The 24,756-nt window shown below is 45.7% G+C and overlaps 1 protein-coding gene across 2 annotated transcripts in view; it reads left to right on the top strand.

Moving 5' to 3' along the window:
• The window catches only part of dapk2a (death-associated protein kinase 2a), a 53,671-nt gene that overhangs the window by 27,817 nt on the left and 1,098 nt on the right, over positions 1–24,756 (top strand). For both annotated transcript variants that reach the window (XM_052506282.1, XM_052506283.1), the window contains exons 5-8: positions 2,464–2,593; positions 12,296–12,371; positions 19,922–20,074; positions 22,128–22,173. In XM_052506282.1, coding sequence (XP_052362242.1) covers positions 2,464–2,593; positions 12,296–12,371; positions 19,922–20,074; positions 22,128–22,173 — 405 coding nt within the window. The remainder of the gene's footprint in view (positions 1–2,463; positions 2,594–12,295; positions 12,372–19,921; positions 20,075–22,127; positions 22,174–24,756) is intronic.

The following is a 24,756-nucleotide window of genomic DNA, read 5'->3' as shown; positions in this document are numbered from 1 at the left end:
ACGTTGGGTTGACAGGGTTTATCTGACGTTGGGTTGACAGGGTTTATCTGACGTTGGGTTTGACAGGGTTTATCTGACGTTGGGTTGACAGGGTTTATCTGACGTTGGGTTTATCTGACGTTGGGTTGACAGGGTTTATCTGACGTTGGGTTGACAGGGTTTATCTGACGTTGGGTTTGACAGGGTTTATCTGACGTTGGGTTTGACAGGGTTTATCTGACGTTGGGTTGACAGGGTTTATCTGACGTTGGGTTGACAGGGTTTATCTGACGTTGGGTTTGACAGGGTTTATCTGACGTTGGGTTGACAGGGTTTATCTGACGTTGGGTTTGACAGGGTTTATCTGACGTTGGGTTGTCAGGGTTTATCTGACGTTGGGTTGTCAGGGTTTATCTGACGTTGGGTTGACAGGGTTTATCTGACGTTGGGTTGACAGGGTTTATCTGACGTTGGGTTTGACAGGGTTTATCTGACGTTGGGTTGTCAGGGTTTATCTGACGTTGGGTTGTCAGGGTTTATCTGACGTTGGGTTGACAGGGTTTATCTCACGTTGGGTTGACAGGGTTTATCTGACGTTGGGTTTATCTGATGTTGGGTTGACAGGGTTTATCTGACGTTGGGTTGACAGGGTTTATCTGACGTTGGGTTTATCTGACGTTGGGTTTGACATGGTTCATCTGACGTTGGGTTTATCTGACGTTGGGTTGACAGGGTTTATCTGACGTTGGGTTGACAGGGTTTATCTGACGTTGGGTTGACAGGGTTTATCTGACGTTGGGTTGACAGGGTTTATCTGACGTTGGGTTTGACATGGTTTATCTGACGTTGGGTTTGACAGGGTTTATCTGACGTTGGGTTTATCTGACGTTGGGTTTATCTGACGTTGGGTTTGACAGGGTTTATCTGACGTTGGGTTGACAGGGTTTATCTGACGTTGGGTTGACAGGGTTTATCTGACGTTGGGTTTGACAGGGTTTATCTGACGTTGGGTTTGACAGGGTTTATCAGACGTTGGGTTTGACAGGGTTTATCTGACGTTGGGTTGACAGGGTTTATCTGACGTTGGGTTGACAGGGTTTATCTGACGTTGGGTTGACAGGGTTTATCTGACGTTGGGTTGACAGGGTTTATCTGACGTTGGGTTTATCTGACGTTGGGTTTGACAGGGTTTATCAGACGTTGGGTTTGACAGGGTTTATCTGACGTTGGGTTTAACTGACGTTGGGTTTGACAGGGTTTATCTGACGTTGGGTTTGACAGGGTTTATCTGACGTTGGGTTTGACAGGGTTTATTTGACGTTGGGTTGACAGGGTTTATCTGACGTTGGGTTTGACAGGGTTTATCTGACGTTGGGTTGACAGGGTTTATCTGACGTTGGGTTGACAGGGTTTATCTGACGTTGGGTTTAACAGGGTTTATCTGACGTTGGGTTTATCTGACGTTGGGTTTGACAGGGTTTATCTGACGTTGGGTTGACAGGGTTTATCTGACGTTGGGTTTAACAGGGTTTATCTGACGTTGGGTTTATCTGATGTTGGGTTTGACAGGGTTTATCTCACGTTGGGTTTGACAGGGTTTATCTGACGTTGGGATGACAGGGTTTATCTGACGTTGGGTTTATCTGACGTTGGGTTTGACGGGGTTAATCTGACGTTGGGTTGACAGGGTTTATCTGACGTTGGGTTAATCTGACGTTGGGTTTGACAGGGTTTATCTGACGTTGGGTTTGACAGGGTTTATCTCACGTTGGGTTTGACAGGGTTTATCTCACGTTGGGTTTGACAGGGTTTATCTGACGTTGGGTTTATCTGACGTTGGGTTTGATGGGGTTAATCTGACGTTGGGTTGACAGGGTTTATCTGACGTTGGGTTAATCTGACATTGGGTTTAACAGGGTTTAGCTGACGTTGGGTTTATCTGACGTTGGGTTGACAGGGTTTATCTGACGTTGGGTTGGACAGGGTTTATCTGACGTTGGGTTGACAGGGTTTATCTGACGTTGGGTTGACAGGGTTTATCTGACGCTGGGTTGACAGGGTTTATCTGACGTTGGGTTTATCTGACGTTGGGTTGACAGGGTTTATCTGACGTTGGGTTTGACAGGGTTTATCTGACGTTGGGTTGACAGGGTTTATCTGACGCTGGGTTGACAGGGTTTATCTGACAGGGTTTATCTGACGTTGGGTTTGACAAGGTTTATCTGACGTTGGGTTGACAGGGTTTATCTGACGTTGGGTTTGACAGGGTTTATCTGACGTTGGGTTGACAGGGTTTATCTGACGTTGGGTTGACAGGGTTTATCTGACGCTGGGTTGACAGGGTTTATCTGGGTTTATCTGATGTTGGGTTTATTTTCTGATCTTTTTAACCTAAGGAGACAGGACTGGAACAGACCCAGTAAACTCATGCACACTCATGATCAGAAATGCAGCAAATCCCTTCACTCTCTTTCTGTTTTTCAGCCTGAAAACATCATGCTGTTGGACAAGAACGTGCCATTGCCAAGGATCAAACTAATCGATTTCGGACTCGCTCACAAAATCGAGGCGGGGGCAGAGTTTAAAAACATTTTTGGGACTCCTGAATTTGTGGGTAAGTTTAAAAAAAAAGTTTTCCTTTATTTAACTTGGCAAGTTAGTTAAGAACAAATTCTTATTTTCAATGATGGCCTAGAAACAGTGGTTTAGCTGCCTTGTTCAGGGGAACAGTGGGTTAACTGCCTTGTTCAGGGGAACAGTGGTTTAGCTGCCTTGTTCAGGGGAACAGTGGTTTTGCTGCCTTGTTCAGGGGAACAGTGGGTTAACTGCCTTGTTAAGGGGAACAGTGGGTTAACTGCCTTGTTCAGGGGAACAGTGGGTTAGCTGCCTTGTTCAGGGGAACAGTGGGTTAGCTGCCTTGTTCAGGGGAACAGTGGTTTAGCTGCCTTGTTCAGGGGAACAGTGGGTTAACTGCCTTGTTCAGGGGAACAGTGGGTTAACTGCCTTGTTCAGGGGAACAGTGGTTTAGCTGCCTTGTTCAGGGGAACAGTGGTTTTGCTGCCTTGTTCAGGGGAACAGTGGGTTAACTGCCTTGTTCAGGGGAACAGTGGGTTAGCTGCCTTGTTCAGGGGAACAGTGGGTTAACTGCCTTGTTCAGGGGAACAGTGGGTTAACTGCCTTGTTCAGGGGAACAGTGGTTTAACTGCCTTGTTCAGGGGAACAGTGGTTTAACTGCCTTGTTCAGGGGAACAGTGGGTTAACTGTCTTGTTCAGGGGAACAGTGGTTTAACTGCCTTGTTCAGGGGAACAGTGGGTTAACTGCCTTGTTCAGGGGAACAGTGGTTTAGCTGCCTTGTTCAGGGGAACAGTGGTTTAGCTGCCTTGTTCAGGGGAACAGTGGTTTAACTGCCTTGTTCAGGGGAACAGTGGGTTAACTGCCTTGTTCAGGGGAACAGTGGTTTAACTGCCTTGTTCAGGGGAACAGTGGTTTAACTGCCTTGTTCAGGGGAACAGTGGTTTAGCTGCCTTGTTCAGGGGAACAGTGGGTTAACTGTCTTGTTCAGGGGAACAGTGGTTTAACTGCCTTGTTCAGGGGAACAGTGGGTTAACTGCCTTGTTCAGGGGAACAGTGGTTTAGCTGCCTTGTTCAGGGGAACAGTGGTTTAGCTGCCTTGTTCAGGGGAACAGTGGTTTAACTGCCTTGTTCAGGGGAACAGTGGGTTAACTGCATTGTTCAGGGGAACAGTGGTTTAACTGCCTTGTTCAGGGGAACAGTGGGTTAACTGCCTTGTTCAGGGGAACAGTGGGTTAACTGCCTTGTTCAGGGGAACAGTGGTTTAACTGCCTTGTTCAGGGGAACAGTGGTTTAACTGCCTTGTTCAGGGGAACAGTGGTTTAGCTGCCTTGTTCAGGGGAACAGTGGTTTAGCTGCCTTGTTCAGGGGAACAGTGGTTTAACTGCCTTGTTCAGGGGAACAGTGGTTTTGCTGCCTTGTTCAGGGGAACAGTGGTTTAACTGCCTTGTTCAGGGGAACAGTGGTTTAACTGCCTTGTTCAGGGGAACAGTGGTTTAGCTGCCTTGTTCAGGGGAACAGTGGTTTAGCTGCCTTGTTCAGGGGAACAGTGGTTTAACTGCCTTGTTCAGGGGAACAGTGGGTTAACTGCCTTGTTCAGGGGAACAGTGGGTTAACTGCCTTGTTCAGGGGAACAGTGGGTTAACTGCCTTGTTCAGGGGAACAGTGGTTTAGCTGCCTTGTTCAGGGGAACAGTGGTTTAACTGCCTTGTTCAGGGGAACAGTGGTTTAACTGCCTTGTTCAGGGGAACAGTGGTTTAACTGCCTTGTTCAGGGGAACAGTGGGTTAACTGCCTTGTTCAGGGGAACAGTGGTTTAGCTGCCTTGTTCAGGGGAACAGTGGTTTAACTGCCTTGTTCAGGGGAACAGTGGGTTGACTGCCTTGTTCAGGGGAACAGTGGGTTAGCTGCCTTGTTCAGTGGAACAGTGGGTTAACTGTCTTGTTCAGGGGAACAGTGGTTTAACTGCCTTGTTCAGGGGAACAGTGGTTTAACTGCCTTGTTCAGGGGAACAGTGGGTTAACTGCCTTGTTCAGGGGAACAGTGGTTTAGCTGCCTTGTTCAGGGGAACAGTGGTTTTGCTGCCTTGTTCAGGGGAACAGTGGGTTAACTGCCTTGTTAAGGGGAACAGTGGGTTAACTGCCTTGTTCAGGGGAACAGTGGGTTAGCTGCCTTGTTCAGGGGAACAGTGGGTTAGCTGCCTTGTTCAGGGGAACAGTGGTTTAGCTGCCTTGTTCAGGGGAACAGTGGGTTAACTGCCTTGTTCAGGGGAACAGTGGGTTAACTGCCTTGTTCAGGGGAACAGTGGGTTAACTGCCTTGTTCAGGGGAACAGTGGTTTAGCTGCCTTGTTCAGGGGAACAGTGGTTTTGCTGCCTTGTTCAGGGGAACAGTGGGTTAACTGCCTTGTTAAGGGGAACAGTGGGTTAACTGCCTTGTTCAGGGGAACAGTGGGTTAGCTGCCTTGTTCAGGGGAACAGTGGGTTAACTGCCTTGTTCAGGGGAACAGTGGGTTAACTGCCTTGTTCAGGGGAACAGTGGTTTAACTGCCTTGTTCAGGGGAACAGTGGTTTAACTGCCTTGTTCAGGGGAACAGTGGGTTAACTGTCTTGTTCAGGGGAACAGTGGTTTAACTGCCTTGTTCAGGGGAACAGTGGATTAACTGCCTTGTTCAGGGGAACAGTGGTTTAGCTGCCTTGTTCAGGGAACAGTGGTTTAGCTGCCTTGTTCAGGGAACAGTGGTTTAACTGCCTTGTTCAGGGGAACAGTGGGTTAACTGCCTTGTTCAGGGAACAGTGGTTTAACTGCCTTGTTCAGGGGAACAGTGGTTTAACTGCCTTGTTCAGGGAACAGTGGTTTAACTGCCTTGTTCAGGGGAACAGTGGTTTAACTGCCTTGTTCAGGGAACAGTGGTTTAACTGTCTTGTTCAGGGGAACAGTGGTTTAACTGCCTTGTTCAGGGGAACAGTGGGTTAACTGCCTTGTTCAGGGAACAGTGGTTTAGCTGCCTTGTTCAGGGGAACAGTGGTTTAGCTGCCTTGTTCAGGGGAACAGTGGTTTAACTGCCTTGTTCAGGGAACAGTGGTTTAACTGCCTTGTTCAGGGGAACAGTGGTTTAACTGCCTTGTTCAGGGGAACAGTGGTTTAACTGCCTTGTTCAGGGGAACAGTGGGTTAACTGCCTTGTTCAGGGAACAGTGGTTTAACTGCCTTGTTCAGGGAACAGTGGTTTAACTGCCTTGTTCAGGGAACAGTGGTTTAACTGCCTTGTTCAGGGGAACAGTGGTTTAGCTGCCTTGTTCAGGGGAACAGTGGTTTAGCTGCCTTGTTCAGGGGAACAGTGGTTTAACTGCCTTGTTCAGGGAACAGTGGTTTTGCTGCCTTGTTCAGGGGAACAGTGGTTTAACTGCCTTGTTCAGGGGAACAGTGGTTTAACTGCCTTGTTCAGGGGAACAGTGGTTTAGCTGCCTTGTTCAGGGGAACAGTGGTTTAGCTGCCTTGTTCAGGGGAACAGTGGGTTAACTGCCTTGTTCAGGGGAACAGTGGGTTAACTGCCTTGTTCAGGGGAACAGTGGTTTAGCTGCCTTGTTCAGGGGAACAGTGGTTTAACTGCCTTGTTCAGGGGAACAGTGGTTTAACTGCCCTGTTCAGGGGAACAGTGGTTTAACTGCCTTGTTCAGGGGAACAGTGGGTTAACTGCCTTGTTCAGGGGAACAGTGGTTTAGCTGCCTTGTTCAGGGGAACAGTGGTTTAACTGCCTTGTTCAGGGGAACAGTGGGTTAACTGCCTTGTTCAGGGGAACAGTGGGTTAGCTGCCTTGTTCAGGGGAACAGTGGTTTAACTGCCTTGTTCAGGGGAACAGTGGTTTAGCTGCCTTGTTCAGGGGAACAGTGGTTTAGCTGCCTTGTTCAAGGGAACAGTGGTTTACCTGCCTTGTTCAGGGGAACAGTGGTTTAGCTGCCTTGTTCAGGGGAACAGTGGTTTAACTGCCTTGTTCAGGGGAACAGTGGTTTAACTGCCTTGTTCAGGGGAACAGTGGTTTAACTGCCTTGTTCAGGGGAACAGTGGTTTAGCTGCCTTGTTCAGGGGAACAGTGGTTTAACTGCCTTGTTCAGGGGAACAGTGGTTTAGCTGCCTTGTTCAGGCGAACAGTGGTTTAACTGCCTGGTTCAGGGGAACAGTGGTTTAACTGCCTTGTTCAGGGGAACAGTGGTTTAACTGCCTTGTTCAGGGGAACAGTGGTTTAGCTGCCTTGTTCAGGGGAACAGTGGTTTAGCTGCCTTGTTCAGGGGAACAGTGGTTTAACTGCCTTGTTCAGGGGAACAGTGGTTTAGCTGCCTTGTTCAGGGGAACAGTGGTTTAGCTGCCTTGTTCAGGGGAACAGTGGTTTAGCTGCCTTGTTCAGGGGAACAGTGGGTTAACTGCCTTGTTCAGGGGAACAGTGGTTTAACCGCCTTGTTCAGGGGAACAGTGGGTTAACTGCCTTGTTCAGGGGAACAGTGGTTTAGCTGCCTTGTTCAGGGGAACAGTGGGTTAACTGCCTTGTTCAGGGGAACAGTGGGTTAACTGCCTTGTTCAGGGGAACAGTGGGTTAACTGCCTTGTTCAGGGGAACAGTGGGTTAACTGCCTTGTTCAGGGGAACAGTGGTTTAGCTGCCTTGTTCAGGGGAACAGTGGGTTAACTGCCTTGTTCAGGGGCAGAACGACAGATTTCAGTCTTGAGACTGACTCACATAAACATGCCATAAGTAGACTACAACACATGAATATGAATAACTACATTATAAATGTAAAATCAAATGTTAGTCACATGTGCTGAATACAACAGGTGTAGTTGCGTCGCCAGGGTAGCCTAGTGGTTAGAGCGTTGGACTAGTAACTTGAAGGTTGCAAGTTCAAAGCCCTGAGCTGACAAGGTATAAATCTGTCATTCTGCCACTGAACAGGCAGTTAACCCACTGTTCCTAGGCCGTCATTGAAAATAAGAATTTGTTCTTAACTGACTTGCCTAGTAAAATAAAGGTTAAATATATATATATTTTTAAAGTAGACCTTACAGTGAAATGCTGAATACAACAGGTGTAGTAGACCTTACAGTGAAATGATGAATACAACAGGTGTAGTAGACCTTACAGTGAAATGCTGAATACAACAGGTGTAGTAGACCTTACAGTGAAATGATGAATACAACAGGTGTAGTAGACCTTACAGTGAAATGCTGAATACAACAGGTGTAGTAGACCTTACAGTGAAATGCCGAATACAACAGGTGTAGTAGACCTCACAGTGAAATGCTGAATACAACAGGTGTATTAGACCTTACAGTGAAATGCTGAATACAACAGGTGTAGTAGACCTTACAGTGAAATGACGAATACAACAGGTGTAGTAGACCTTACAGTGAAATGCTGAATACAACAGGTGTAGTAGACCTCACAGTGAAATGCTGAATACAACAGGTGTAGTAGACCTTACAGTGAAATGCTGAATACAACAGGTGTAGTAGACCTTACAGTGAAATGCTGAATACAACAGGTGTAGTAGACCTTACAGTGAAATGCTGAATACAACAGGTGTAGTAGACCTTGTGAAATGCTGAATACAACAGGTGTAGTAGACCTTACAGTGAAATGCTGAATACAACAGGTGTAGTAGACCTTACAGTGAAATGCTGAATACAACAGGTGTAGTAGACCTTACAGTGAAATGCTGAATACAACAGGTGTAGTAGACCTTACAGTGAAATGCTGAATACAACAGGTATAGTAGACCTCACAGTGAAATGCTGAATACAACAGGTGTAGTAGACCTGACAGTGAAATGATGAATACAACAGGTGTAGTAGACCTGACAGTGAAATGCTGAATACAACAGGTGTAGTAGAACTTACAGTGAAATGCTGAATACAACAGGTGTAGTAGACCTCACAGTGAAATGCTGAATACAACAGGTGTAGTAGACCTCACAGTGAAATGCTGAATACAACAGGTGTAGTAGACCTCAGTGAAATGCTGAATACAACAGGTGTAGTAGACCTCACAGTGAAATGCTGAATACAACAGGTGTAGTAGACCTTACAGTGAAATGCTGAATACAACAGGTGTAGTAGACCTCACAGTGAAATGCTGAATACAACAGGTGTAGTAGACCTCACAGTGAAATGCTGAATACAACAGGTGTAGTAGACCTCACAGTGAAATGCTGAATACAACAGGTGTAGTAGACCTTACAGTGAAATGCTGAATACAACAGGTGTAGTAGACCTCACAGTGAAATGCTGAATACAACAGGTGTAGTAGACCTCACAGTGAAATGCTGAATACAACAGGTGTAGTAGACCTCACAGTGAAATGCTGAATACAACAGGTGTAGTAGACCTGACAGTGAAATGCTGAATACAACAGGTGTAGTAGACCTCACAGTGAAATGCTGAATACAACAGGTGTAGTAGACCTCACAGTGAAATGCTGAATACAACAGGTGTAGTAGACCTTACAGTGAAATGTTTACTTACAAGCCCTTAACCAACAATGCAGTTCAAGAAATAGAGTTAAGAAGATATTTACTAAATAAACTAAAGTGAAAAATATAATAAAATAAAAAAGTAACACAATAAAATAACAATACCGAGGCTATATACCGACATGAGTGATACGAGGTGGTAATCATTTAGACAGGTTACCTTCACAGGGACTATGGTGGTCTGCTTGAAGGTTACCTTCACAGGGACTATGGTGGTCTGCTTGAAGGTTACCTTCACAGGGACTATGGTGGTCTGCTTGAAGGTTACCTTCACAGGGACTATGGTGGTCTGCTTGAAGGTTACCTTCACAGGGACTATGGTGGTCTGCTTGAAGGTTACCTTCACAGGGACTATGGTGGTCTGCTTGAAGGTTACCTTCACAGGGACTATGGTGGTCTGCTTGAAGGTTACCTTCACAGGGACTATGGTGGTCTGCTTGAAGGTTACCTTCACAGGGACTATGGTGGTCTGCTTGAAGGTTACCTTCACAGGGACTATGGTGGTCTGCTTAAAGGTTACCTTCACAGGGACTATGGTGGTCTGGTTGAAACATATACAGTATCAGTCAAATGTTTGGACACATCTACCCATTCAAGGGCTTTTCTTTATTTGTACTGTATTGTATTGTATTTTCTACATTGTATTTTCTACATTGTAGAATAATAGTGAAGACATCAAAACTATGAAATAACACATATGGAATCATGTAGTAACCAAAAAAAGTGTTAAACAAATATCAAAATATATTTTAGATTTTTCAAAGTAGCCACCCTTTGCCTTGATTACAGCTTTGTACACTCTTGGCTCCCTTTTCAACCAGCTTGACCTGGAATGCTTTTCCAACCGTCTTGAAGGAGTTCCCACATATGCTGAGCACTTGTTGGCTGCTTTCCCTTCACTCTGCGGTCCAACTCATCCTAAACCATCTCAATTGGGTTGAGGTCGGGTGATTGTGGAGGCCAGGTCATCTGATGCAGCACTCCATCACTCTCCTTCCCACATCGGCGATGGAGAGCTTGATCACACAGTCATCCGGAAACAGCTTGTGCTCTCATGCCTCAGTGTTGCTTGCCTCGAAGCGAGCATAAAAGGCATTTAGCTTGTCTGGTAGGCTCGTGTCACTTGGCAGCTCGCGGCTGGGTTTCTCTTTGTAATAGTTTACAAGCCCTGCCACATCCGACGAGCGTCAGAGCCAGTGTAGTAGGATTCAATCTTAGTCCTGTCTTGATGCTTTGCCCCGTTTAGCAGGATTTCTTAGGATTAGTGTCCCACTCCTTGAAAGCGGCAACTCTAGCCTTTAGCTCGGTGCGGATGTTGCCTGTAATCCATGGCATCTGGTTGGGATATGTGCGTACGTACGGTCACTGTGGGGACGACAATGCACTTATTGATGAAGCCGGTTACTGAGGTGGTATAATGCCAAGTGATGAATCCTGGAACATATTCCAGTTTGTGCTGCAAAACAGTCCTGTAGTGTAGCATCCACGTCATCTGACCACTTCCGTATTGAGAGAGTCACTTGTACTTCCTGCTTCAGTTTTTGCTAGTAAGCAGGAATCAGGAGCATTGAATTATGGTCGGATTTACCAAGTGGAGGGCGAGGGAGAGCTTTGTACAAGTTTCTGTGTGTGGAGTAAAGGAGGTCTAGAGTTTTTTTCCTCTGGTGGCACGTGACATGCTGGTAGAAATGAGGTAAAACTAATTTAAGTTTCCGGATTTAAGTTTTAAGTGTGAGTGCAGTCTGAGTGCCAGCATCGGTTTGTGGTGTTAAATAGAATAATATAGATGAGAACTCTCTTGGTACCTCAGGCGAGCATAACCTTGAGACTTCTTTAATGTTAGACATCGCACACCAGCTGTTATTGACAAATAGACCCCCCCACAAATAGACCCCATAAGATAGACCCCAAAACATAAGATATTCCAGTTCCTAATGTTCCGTTGGTAGGATAATCTTAATCCTAGATCATCCAGTTTATTCTCCAGTGACTGCACGTTGGCCAGTAGAACAGATGGTAGTGGTGGTTTACTCACTCGCCTACGAATTCTCCCAAAGCACCCCGACCTCCGCCTCCTTTTTCTCTGTCTTTTCTTAACGCGAATGACGGGGATTTGAGCCTGGTCTCGAGAAAGCAGTGTATCCTTTGCTTCGGGGACTTGTTAAAGAAAAAAATCTTTGTCCAGTTCGAGGTGTTCATGAGACCCTGTGTTGATGTGTTGATGTGTCCCTGACAAATCTCAGGTATTAACAGGAAATGCATTGTTTTGATGTAAATACTACGTTCTATCATTCATTCAGTCTTCTAGTGACCTTCTGTCTGTTATGGACACATTCAGTCTTCTAGTGACCTTCTGTCTGTTATGGACACATTCAGTCTTCTAGTGACCTTCTGTCTGTTATGGACACATTCAGTCTTCTAGTGACCTTCTGTCTGTTATGGACACATTAAAGATAATAATAGAAAATACACTGTTTTGATCCACTTCCCTTTTCTATTTCTGATGTGTTCTTCTGATTGGTCAACCTGTCTGTTTCAGCAACCAGAGATAGTGATGCATTTAGTGCAGTGTTCTTCTGATTGGTCAACCTGTCTGTTTCAGCAACCAGAGATAGTGATGCATTTAGTGCAGTGTTCTTCTGATTAGTCAACCTGTCTGTTTCAGCAACCAGAGATAGTGATGCATTTAGTGCAGTGTTCTTCTGATTGGTCAACCTGTCTGTTTCAGCAACCAGAGATAGTGATGCATTTAGTGCAGTGTTCTGCTGATTGGTCAACCTGTCTGTTTCAGCCCCAGAGATAGTGATGCATTTAGTGCAGTGTTCTGCTGATTGGTCAACCTGTCTGTTTCAGCCCCAGAGATAGTGATGCATTTAGTGCAGTGTTCTGCTGATTGGTCAACCTGTCTGTTTCAGCCCCAGAGATAGTGATGCATTTAGTGCAGTGTTCTGCTGATTGGTCAACCTGTCTGTTTCAGGCCCAGAGATAAGGATGCATTTAGTGCAGTGTTCTGCTGATTGGTCAACCTGTCTGTTTCAGCCCCAGAGATAGCGATGCATTTAGTGCAGTGTTCTGCTGATTGGTCAACCTGTCTGTTTCAGCCCCAGAGATAGCGATGCATTTAGTGAAGTATTCTGCTGATTGGTCAACCTGTCTGTTTCAGCCCCAGAGATAGCGATGCATTTAGTGCAGTGTTCTGCTGATTGGTCAACCTGTCTGTTTCAGCCCCAGAGATAGTGAACTACGAACCGCTGGGACTGGAGGCAGATATGTGGAGTATAGGAGTCATCACCTACATCCTGTGAGTTTAGGTTCATCACGACATGAACCACACTACACATGAACCCTTCTTAGGGAGTTCAACATGAAGCATGAACCACACTATACATGAACCCTTATTAGGGAGTTCAACATGAAGCATTAACCACACTACACATGAACCCTTATTAGGGAGTTCAACACAACATGAAGCATGAACCACACTACACATGAACCCTTATTAGGGAGTTCAACACAACATGAAGCATGAACCACACTACACATGAACCCTTATTAGGGAGTTCAACATGAAGCATGAAGCACACTACACATGAACCCTTATTAGGGAGTTCAACATGAAGCAAGAACCACACTACACATGAACCCTTCTTAGGGAGTTCAACATGAAGCATTAACCACACTACACATGAACCCTTATTAGGGAGTTCAACATGAAGCAAGAACCACACTACACATGAACCCTTCTTAGGCAGTTCAACATGAAGCATGAACCACACTACACATGAACCCTTCTTAGGGAGTTCAACATGAAGCATGAACCACACATGAACCCTTATTAGGGAGTTCAACATGAAGCAAGAACCACACTACACATGAACCCTTCTTAGGCAGTTCAACATGAAGCATGAACCACACTACACATGAACCCTTCTTAGGGAGTTCAACATGAAGTATGAACCACACTACACATGAACCCTTCTTAGGCAGTTCAACATGAAGCATTAACCACACTACACATGAACCCTTATTAGGGAGTTCAACATGAAGCATTAACCACACTACACATGAACCCTTATTAGGGAGTTCAACATGAAGCATTAACCACACTATACATGAACCCTTCTTAGGGAGTTCAACATGAAGCATGAACCACACTACACATGAACCCTTCTTAGGGAGTTCAACATGAAGCATGAACCACACTACACATGAACCCTTATTAGGGAGTTCAACATGAAGCATGAACCACACTACACATGAACCCTTCTTAGGGAGTTCAACATGAAGCATGAACCACACTACACATGAACCCTTATTAGAGAGTTCAACACAACATGAAGCATGAACCACACTATACATGAACCCTTATTAGGGAGTTCAACACAACATGAAGCATGAACCACACTATACATGAACCCTTCTTAGGGAGTTCAACATGAAGCATGAACCACACTACACATGAACCCTTCTTAGGGAGTTCAACACAACATGAAGCATGAACCACACTATACATGAACCCTTATTAGGGAGTTCAACATGAAGCATGAACCACACTGCTTGTTTGTTTTATCTGTCGGCCATAATTGTTCCAAGATGGCGTAGCAATCGGACGTGTGTTTTGTCTTGTCCCGTCCTGTCTAGTGTAAATATAGTTTTCTTCGTTTTTTTTCTGTATATATTTCGTACATATTTTAATCTCACTTTCAAACTAGAGCTGAATATACTCTCCTGCAACCCGCATCACCCAATGTGGTACGGATCTGCTTTTTCTATACTTTACTTTAGAACCGGAACCACCATCAGAAGCTAACCAGCTAACTAGCTACTACTCAGTTAGCCATTGCTAGCGGTCTTCAAAGCTAACTAGGACACCAGCGACATCAACCCAGAGCATATCAGACTGCTCTTTCTCTACCACATCTCCAGTTCCTACCGCAAGCTCTGAACCTTTACACCGGATCATCGCAACTAGCTAGCTGCAATCCGAGTGGCTACTCCTGGCTAACGTCTCTGTCCCAAAACAAGCTACAGTTAGCCTTGAGCTAAGCCCATCTCCCGACTAGCCGAAGAGGCCCAACAATACCTCTTTTGCCAATTGGCCTGGACCCTTTACTGCCGACACGGAGCCCCGCCGATCCATCACGACTGGTCCGCCGACATAATCGTCCGAGGTGGTTTCAACAGGCTTTTCGTTGCGACATCGCCAAAGATCTATCTGCTGGCCAAGGCCCGCGAGCTTTCTGAAACGCTGTGTCTCCAGCTCACCCAGCGCACTAGAGCTCCTGTAGCATACTCCTGGGCTACAATTACCCGGGCCCACGACCGGTCTGTCGATGTCACCGCAAGAAGAGGAATAAACAGACTCACCCCATCGCGACGTCCCCCAAAGGTTAGCTCTCTAGCCCTCGCTATCTCCCTGCTTGCTAATTCGGCCTGCTAACGGCTAGCTTGTCTAGCCCGGGCCTACGAACTGTTAGCTTGTTAGCACAGGCCTGCTAACCATCTGGCTCACTGCATTCCAAACACTCTGAACCCATTTACTTTCTATCTCTCTTTGATTTTTATTTTGTTTATACCTTCCGGAAACCTGCCTCACCCACTGTGATACGGAATCGCTATCACCTTTAATTTTTATTTTATTTTTATGACACACTCAAGAACCTCCAGACGCTAACCAGCTAACTAGCTACAAGCTATTTAGTCATTGTTCGTTTTTTTAAAAAACCTGGATAACACTCGCCAGCCCAGCTTCCCTGCCCATCCACCGCTGCCCCCTGGACACTGATCTCTTGGCTACATAGCTGACGCACGCTGGACTGTCCATTAATCACGGTACTCCATTCTGCTTGTTTGTTTTATCTGTCGGCCCAGTTGCCTAGTCAACGCCATTTTACCTGCTGTTTGTTGTGCTAGCTGATTAGCCTCGCCTACTGTTTTTAGCTAGCTTTCCCAATTCAACACCTGTGATTACTGTATGCCTCGCTGTATGTCTCTCCCAAATGTCAATATGCCTTGTATACTGTTGTTCAGGTTAGTTATCATTGTTTTAGTTCACAATGGAGCCCCTAGATCCACTCTGCATACCCCTGTTACCTCCTTTGTCCCACCCCCCACACATGCGGTGACCTCACCCATTACAACCAGCATGTCCAGAGATACAACCTCTCTCATCATCACCCAGTGCCTGGGCTTACCTCCGCTGTACCCGCACCCCACCATACCCCTGTCTGCGCATTATGCCCTGAATATATTCTACCATGCCCAGAAACCTGCTCCTCTTATCCTCTGCCCCCAACGCTCTAGGCGACCAGTTTTGATAGCCTTTAGCCGCACCCTCATACTACTCCTTCTCTGTTCCGCGGGTGATGTGGAGGTAAACCCAGGCCCTGCATGTCCCCAGGTACCCTCATTTGTTGACTTCTGTGATCGAAAAAGTCTTGGTTTTATGCATGTCAACATCAGAAGCCTCCTCCCTAAGTTTGTTTTACTCACTGCTTTAGCACACTCTGCTAACCCTGATGTCCTTGCCGTGTCTGAATCCTGGCTCAGGAAGGCCACCAAAAATTCAGAGATTTCCATACCCAACTATAACATCTTCCGTCAAGATAGAACTGCCAAAGGGGGCGGAGTCGCAGTCTACTGCAGAGAGAGCCTGCAAAGTAATGTCATACTTTCCAGGTCCATACCCAAACAGTTTGAACTACTTATTTTGAAAATTACTCTCTCCAGAAACAAGTCTCTCACTGTTGCCGCCTGCTACCGACCCCGTCAGCTCCCAGCTGTGCCCTGGACACCATTTGTGAATTGATCGCCCCCATCTAGCTTCAGAGTTTGTCCTGTTAGGTGACCTAAACTGGGATATGCTTAACACCCCGGCAGTCCTACAATCTAAGCTAGATGCCCTCAATCTCACGCAAATCATCAAGGAACCCACCAGGTACAACCCTAACTCTGTAAACAAGGGCACCCTCATAGACGTCATCCTGACCAACTGGCCCTCCAAATATACCTCCGCTGTCTTCAACCAGGATCTCAGCGATCACTGCCTCATCGCCTGTATCCGCCACGGAGCCGCAGTCAAACGACCACCCCTCATCACTGTCAAACGCTCCCTAAAACACTTCTGTGAGCAGGCCTTTCTAATCGACCTGGCCCGTGTATCCTGGAAGGACATTGACCTCATCCCGTCAGTTGAGGATGCCTGGTCATTCTTTAAAAGTAACTTCCTCACCATTTTGGATAAGCATGCTCCGTTCAAAAAATTCAGAACCAAGAACAGATACAGCCCTTGGTTCACTCCAGACCTGACTGCCCTCGACCAGCACAAAAACATCCTGTGGCGGACTGCAATAGCATCGAATAGCCCCCGTGATATGCAACTGTTCAGGGAAGTCAGGAACCAATACACGCAGTCAGTCAGGAAAGCTAAGGCCAGCTTCTTCAGGCAGAAGTTTGCATCCTGTAGCTCCAACTCCAAAAGTTCTGGGACACTGTGAAGTCCATGGAGAACAAGAGCACCTCCTCCCAGCTGCCCACTGCACTGAGGCTAGAAACACGGTCTCCACCGATAAATCCATGATTATCGAAAACTTCAATAAGCACTTCTCAACGGCTGGCCATGCCTTCCGCCTGGCTACTCCAACCTCGGCCAACAGCTCCGCCCCCCGTAGTTCCTCACCCAAGCCTCTCCAGGTTCTCCTTTACCCAAATCCAGATAGCAGATGTTCTGAAAGAGCTGCAAAACCTGGACCCGTACAAATCAGCTGGGCTTGACAATCTGGACCCGCTATTTCTGAAACTATCTGCCGCCATTGTCGCAACCCCTATTACCAGCCTGTTCAACCTCTCTTTCATATCGTCTGAGATCCCCAAGGATTGGAAAGCTGCCGCAGTCATCCCCCTCTTCAAAGGAGGAGACACCCTGGACCCAAACTGCTATAGACCTATATCCATCCTGCCCTGCCTATCTAAGGTCTTCGAAAGCCAAGTCAACAAACAGGTCACTGACCATCTCGAATCCCACCGTACCTTCTCCGCTGTGCAATCTGGTTTCCGAGCCGGTCACGGGTGCACCTCAGCCACACTCAAGGTACTAAATTATATCATAACCGCCATCGATAAAAGACAGTACTGTGCAGCCGTCTTCATCGACCTCGCCAAGGCTTTCGACTCTGTCAATCACCAAATTCTTATCGGCAGACTCAACAGCCTCGGTTTTTTTCGGATGACTGCCTTGCCTGGTTCACCAATTACTTTGCAGACAGAGTTCAGTGTGTCAAATCAGAGGGCACGCTGTCCGGTCCTCTGGCAGTCTCTATGGGGTGCCACAGGGTTCAATTCTCGGGCCGACTCTTTTCTCTGTATATATCAATGATGTTGCTCTTGCTGCGGGCGATTCCCTGATCCACCTCTACGCAGACGACACCATTCTATATACTTTCGGCCCGTCATTGGACACTGTGCTATCAAACCTCCAAACGAGCTTCAATGCCATACAGCACTCCTTCCGTGGCCTCCAACTGCTCTTAAACGCGAGTAAAACCAAATGCATGCTTTTCAACCGATCGCTGCCTGCACCCGCATGCCCGACTAGCATCACCACCCTGGATGGTTCCAACCTTGAATATGTGGACATCTATAAGTACCTAGGTGTCTGGCTAGACTGCAAACTCTCCTTCCAGACTCATCAAACATCTCCAATCAAAAATCAAATCCAGAGTCGGCTTTCTATTCCGCAACAAAGCCTCCTTCACTCACGCTGCCAAGCTTACCCTAGTAAAACTGACTATCCTACCGATCCTCGACTTCGGCGATGTCATCTACAAAATGGCTTCCAACACTCTACTCAGCAAACTGGATGCAGTCTATCACAGTGCCATCCGTTTTGTCACTAAAGCACCTTATACCATCCACCACTGCGACTTGTATGCTCTAGTCGGCTGGCCCTCACTACATATTCGTCGCCAGACCCACTGGCTCCAGGTCATTTACAAGTCCATGCTAGGTAAAGCTCCGCCTTATCTCAGTTCACTGGTCACGATGGCAACACCCATCCGTAGCACGCGCTCCAGCAGGTGTATCTCACTGATCATCCCTAAAGCCAACACCTCATTTGGCCGCCTTTCGTTCCAGTACTCTGCTGCCTGTGACTGGAACGAATTGCAAAAATCGCTGAAGTTGGAGACTTTTATCTCCCTCGCCAACTTCAAACATCAGCTATCCGAGCAGCTAACCGATCACTGCAGCTGTACATAGTCTATAGGTAAATAGCTCACCCTTTTTCACCTACCTCATTCCCATACTGTTTTTATACTGTTTTTATTTATTTACTTTTCTGCTCTTTTGCACACCAATATCTCTACCTGTACATGCCCATCTGATCATTTATCACTCCAGTGTTAATCTGCAAAATTGTATTATTCGCCTACCTCCTCATGCCTTTTGCACACATTGTATATAGACTGCCCATTTTTTTCTACTGTGTTATTGACTTGCTAATTGTTTACTCCATGTGTAACTCTGTGTTGTCTGTTCACACTGCTATGCTTTATCTTGGCCAGGTCGCAGTTGCAAATGAGAACTTGTTCTCAACTAGCCTACCTGGTTAAATAAAGGTGAAAAAAAAAAAAACTAAAAAAAAATAAAATAATAAAAAACTATACATGAACCCTTATTAGGGAGTTCAACATGAAGCATTAACCACACTACACATGAACCCTTATTAGGGAGTTCAACATGAAGCATGAACCACACTACACATGAACCCTTCTTAGGGAGTTCAACATGAAGCATGAACCACACTATACATGAACCCTTCTTAGGCAGTTCAACATGAAGCATGAACCACACTATACATGAACCCTTCTTAGGCAGTTCAACATGAAGCATGAACCACACTACACATGAACCCTTCTTAGGGAGTTCAACATGAAGCATGAACCACACTATACATGAACCCTTCTTAGGGAGTTCAACATGAAGCATGAACCACACTATACATGAACCCTTCTTAGGCAGTTCAACATGAAGCATGAACCACACTAACCCTACATGAACCCTTCTTAGGCAGTTCAACATGAAGCATGAACCACACTATACATGAACCCTTCTTAGGGAGTTCAACATGAAGCATGAACCACACTACACATGAACCCTTCTTAGGCAGTTCAACATGAAGCATGAACCACACTACACATGAACCCTTCTTAGGCAGTTCAACATGAAGCATGAACCACACTATACATGAACCCTTATTAGGGAGTTCAACATGAAGCATGAACCCTTCTTAGGCATAAGAAAATACAAAATATGGGCACAATAACCGGACGTGCACTAGTCAAACACATGTACACATGCACTTACAATAAACATGGGGGGAACAGAGGGTTAAATACACAACACATAGTGAGGGAAATGAAAACCAGGTGTGTGGGAAAACAAGACAAAACAAATGGAAAATGAAAAAAATGGATTGGCGACGGCTAGAAGGCAAAGCGACGTCGACCGCCGAACAGCGCCCGAACGAGGAATCAAATTTTTCTAAATCAAAATTTTATTTGTCACATACACATGGTTAGCAGATGTTAATGCGAGTGTAGCGAAATGCTTGTGCTTCTGGTTCCGACAATGCAGTAATAACCAACAAGTAATATAGGTAACAATTCCAAAACTATTACCTTATCAGACACAAGTGTAAGGGGATAAAGAATATGTACATATGTACATAAAGATACATGAACCATCGAGAGGCATCGACTTCGGTAGAAGTCGTGACATGTAAACAGGGATGGTGAACACATGCAATGTTCCTAACACTCCTCCTGTTCTGGCCTTGTTGTTGTTGTGTTCCAGGCTGAGTGGAGCGTCTCCCTTCCTGGGAGAGACTAAACAGGACACGCTGGCCAACATCTCCGCCATGAACTACGAGTTTGACGAGGAGTTCTTCTGTAGAACCAGTGAACTGGCCAAAAGCTTCATACGGCAGCTACTGGAGAGAGACAAGATGTAAGGAGGGGTTAGAGGTCAGGGGTCAGGGTCAGCTGGCTAATATGACAGCTGCTGGAGAGAGACAAGATGTAAGGAGGGATTGGAGGTCAGGGGTTAGGGGTCAGGGTCAGCTGGCTAATATGACAGCTGCTGGAGAGAGACAAGATGTAAGGAGGGATTAGAGGTCGGGGGTTAGGGGTCAGCTGGCTAATATGACAGCTGCTGGAGAGAGACAAGATGTAAGGAGGGATTAGAGGTCGGGGTTAGGGGTCAGCTGGCTAATATGACAGCTGCTGGAGAGAGACGAGATGTAAAGAGAGATTGGAGGTCGGGGGTTAGGGGTCAGGGTCAGCTGGCTAATAACTTCATATGACAACTACTGGAGAGAGACAAGATGTGGGGAGGTGGAAAATAAAAATGAGAGATTTGAAATTGAGAGATTTGAAATTGAACTCAGGTGCATCCTGTTTCCATTGATCGTCCTTGAGATGTTTCTACAACTTGATTGGAGTCCATCTGTGGTAAATTCAATTGATTGGACATGATTTGGAAAGGCACACACCTGTCTATATAAGGTCCGACAGTTGACAGTGCATGTCAGAGCAAAAACCAAGCCATGAAGCCGAAGGAATTGTCCGTAGAGCTCCGAGACATGATTGTGTCGAGGCACAGATCTGGGGAAGGGTACCAAACACATTTCTGCAGCATTGAAGGTCCCCAAGAACACAGTGGCCTCCATCATTCTTAAATGGAAGAAGTTTGCAACCACCAATCGGGTGAGAAGGGCCTCGGTCAGAAAGGTGATCAAGAACCCGATGGTCACTCTGACAGAGCTCCATGGTTACTCCGTGGAGATGGGAGAAACTTCCAGAAGGACAACCATCTCTGCAGCACTCCACCAATCAGGCCTTTATGGTAGAGTGGCCAGGTGGAAGTAACTCCTCAGTAAAAGGCACATGACAGCCCGCTTGGAGTTTTGACAAAAGGCACATAAAGACTCTCAGACCATGAGGAACAAGATTCTCTGGTCTGATGAAACCAAGATTGAACTCTGAACGCTAAACGGAGGAAACCTGCCACCATCCCTACGATGAAACATGGTGGTGACTGCATCACTACGGTGAAGCATGGTGGTGGCTGCATCACTACGGTGAAGCATGGTGGTGACTGCATCACTACGGTGAAGCATGGTGGTGACTGCATCATGCTGTGGGGATGTTTTTCAGTGGCAGGGACTGGGAGACTAGTCAGGATCGAGGAAAAGATGAAGGGAGCAAAGTACAGAGAGATCCTTGATGAAAACCTGCTCCAGAGCGCTCAGGACCTCAGACTGGAGCGAAGGATCCCCTTCCAACAGGACAACGACCCTAAACACACAGCCAAGACAACGCAGGAGTGGCTTCGGGACAAGTCTCTGAATGTCCTTCACTGGCCCAGCCAGAGCCCGGACTTGAACTCAATCGAACATCCCTGGAGAGACCTGAAAATAGCTGTGCAGCGACGCTCCCCAACTAACCTGACAGAGCTTGAAAGTATCTGCAGAGAAGAATGGGAGAAACTCTCCAAACGCAGGTGTGCCAAGCGTGTAGCATCATACCCAAGAAGCCTTGAGGTTGTAATCGCTGCCAAAAGTGCTTCAACAAAGTACTGAGTAAAGGGTCTGAATACTTATGTAAATGAGTTATTTCAGCTTTTTATTTTTTTATAACTTTACAAAAATCTTTAAAAAACAGTTTATTTTTTCATTATGGGGTATTGTGATGTCATTATGGGGTATTGTGATGTCATTATGGGGTATTGTGATGTCATTATGGGGTATTGTGATGTCATTATGGGGTATTGTGATGTCATTATGGGGTATTGTGATGTCATTATGGGGTATTGTGATGTCATTATGGGGTATTGTGATGTCATTATGGGGTATTATGTCATTATGGGTATTGTATGTAGATTGATGAGGGATTTCTTTTTTAACATTAATTTTAGAATAAGGCTGTAAACATAACACCATGTGGAGAAGGTCATGAGGTGTGACTCTACCAAATCCAGTGTAAACATGTTTGTCTTCCAGGAAGAGGTTAACTATTCAAGATGCCCTCAACCATCCCTGGATCAAGGTATATCATTGTCATATGAAAACAGCATACTATCATGATTGACAGCTTGATGTTAAGACATGCATTGTCGTTTTCTTTTGTGACATAACTTCCTGGATTTTTTTGCATTTGCATAACCACACCTCCTAATTATACTGTGACTTGTACTGTTCAGGCAGATTGTTTCTTGTTTGTACGGTTTTTACATACTTGGTTTCTGACCATGTAATGTATGTTATAGCTGCTATGGACTGCACCTCCCACTCAGACAATATAGAATATATAATGGTCTGGACTGCACCTCCCACTCAGACAATATAGAATATATAATGGCCTGGACAGCACCTCCCACTCAGACAATATAGAATATATAATGGCCTGGACAGCACCTCCCACTCAGACAATGTAGAATATATAATGGCCTGGACAGCACCTCCCACTCAGACAATATAGAATATATAATGGCCTGGACAGCACCTCCCACTCAGACAATATAGAATATATAATGGCCTGTCCTGCAATATTTGAATATATAATGGTCTGGACAGCACCTCCCACTCAGACAATGTAGAATATATAATGGCCTGGACAGCACCTCCCACTCAGACAATATAGAATATATAATAGGTCATTTGCATAACCACACCTTTATACCTGGACAGCACCTCCCACTCAGACAATATAGAATTATAATGGCCTGACAGCACCTCCCACTAGACATAATGTAGAATATATAATGGCCTGGACAGCACCTCCCACTCAGACAATATAGAATATATAATGGCCTGGACAGCACCTCCCACTCAGACAATATAGAATATATAATGGCCTGGACAGCACCTCCCACTCAGACAATGTAGAATATATAATGGCCTGGACAGCACCTCCCACTCAGACAATGTAGAATATATAATGGCCTGGACAGCACCTCCCACTCAGACAATGGAGAATATATAATGGCCTGGACAGCACCTCCCACTCAGACAATATAGAATATATAATGGCCTGGACAGCACCTCCCACTGACAATGAGAATATATAATGGCCTGGACAGCACCTCCCACTCAGACAATGTAGAATATATAATGGCCTGGACAGCACCTCCCACTCAGACAATATAGAATATATAATGGCCTGGACAGCACCTCCCACTCAGACAATATAGAATATATAATGGCCTGGACAGCACCTCCCACTCAGACAATATAGAATATATAATGGCCTGGACAGCACCTCCCACTCAGACAATATAGAATATATAATGGCCTGGACAGCACCTCCCACTCAGACAATATAGAATATATAATGGCCTGGACAGCACCTCCCACTCAGACAATATAGAATATATAATGGCCTGGACAGCACCTCCCACTCAGACAATATAGAATATATAATGGCCTGGACAGCACCTCCCACTCAGACAATATAGAATATATAATGGCCTGGACAGCACCTCCCACTCAGACAATGTAGAATATATAATGGCCTGGACAGCACCTCCCACTCAGACAATATAGAATATATAATGGCCTGGACAGCACCTCCCACTCAGACAATATAGAATATATAATGGCCTGGACAGCACCTCCCACTCAGACAATATAGAATATATAATGGCCTGGACAGCACCTCCCACTCAGACAATGTAGAATATATAATGGCCTGGACAGCACCTCCCACTCAGACAATATAGAATATATAATGGCCTGGACAGCACCTCCCACTCAGACAATGTAGAATATATAATGGCCTGGACCACCTCCCACTGGAGACAATGAATATATAATGGCCTGGACAGCACCTCCCACTCAGACAATGTAGAATATATAATGGCCTGGACAGCACCTCCCACTCAGACAATATAGAATATATAATGGCCTGGACAGCACCTCCCACTCAGACAATAAGAATATATAATGGCCTGGACAGCACCTCCCACTCAGACAATATAGAATATATAATGGCCTGGACAGCACCTCCCACTCAGACAATTAGTATATAATGGCCTGGACAGCACCTCCCACTCAGACAATATAGAATATATAATGGCCTGGACAGCACCTCCCACTCAGACAATATAGAATATATAAAGGCCTGGGTACTCAGACAATGTATATATAATGGCCTGGAACCACCTCCCATGTCAATATAGAATATATAATGGCCTGGAGTGACAATTAGAATATGTAATGGCCTGGAATACCTATAACAACCCCATGTCACCTGTGACTCTTAACTTAAATGTGTTGCCTGTTTTGTTGGGAAAGAATAATGATATAACTAACCATGTCACCTGGAGTGTTGCCTGTTGGGTAATATATAACTAACCATGTCACCTGGAGTGTTGTCTGTTGGGTAATATATAACTAACCATGTCACCTGGAGTGTTGCCTGTTGGGTAATATATAACTAACCATGTCACCTGGAGTGTTGCCTGTTGGGTAATATATAACTAACCATGTCACCTGGAGTGTTGCCTGTTGGGTAATATATAACTAACCATGTCACCTGGAGTGTTGTCTGTTGGGTAATATATAACTAACCATGTCACCTGGAGTAATGTCGTTGGTTTGGTGATGGAGGCATGTCACCTCTGGCTTTATA

The sequence above is a fragment of the Oncorhynchus keta genome, unplaced genomic scaffold (assembly GCF_023373465.1).
Source record: "Oncorhynchus keta strain PuntledgeMale-10-30-2019 unplaced genomic scaffold, Oket_V2 Un_contig_2581_pilon_pilon, whole genome shotgun sequence".
NCBI lineage: Eukaryota > Metazoa > Chordata > Actinopteri > Salmoniformes > Salmonidae > Oncorhynchus > Oncorhynchus keta.
This window is presented reverse-complemented; position numbering and strand designations above follow the sequence as displayed.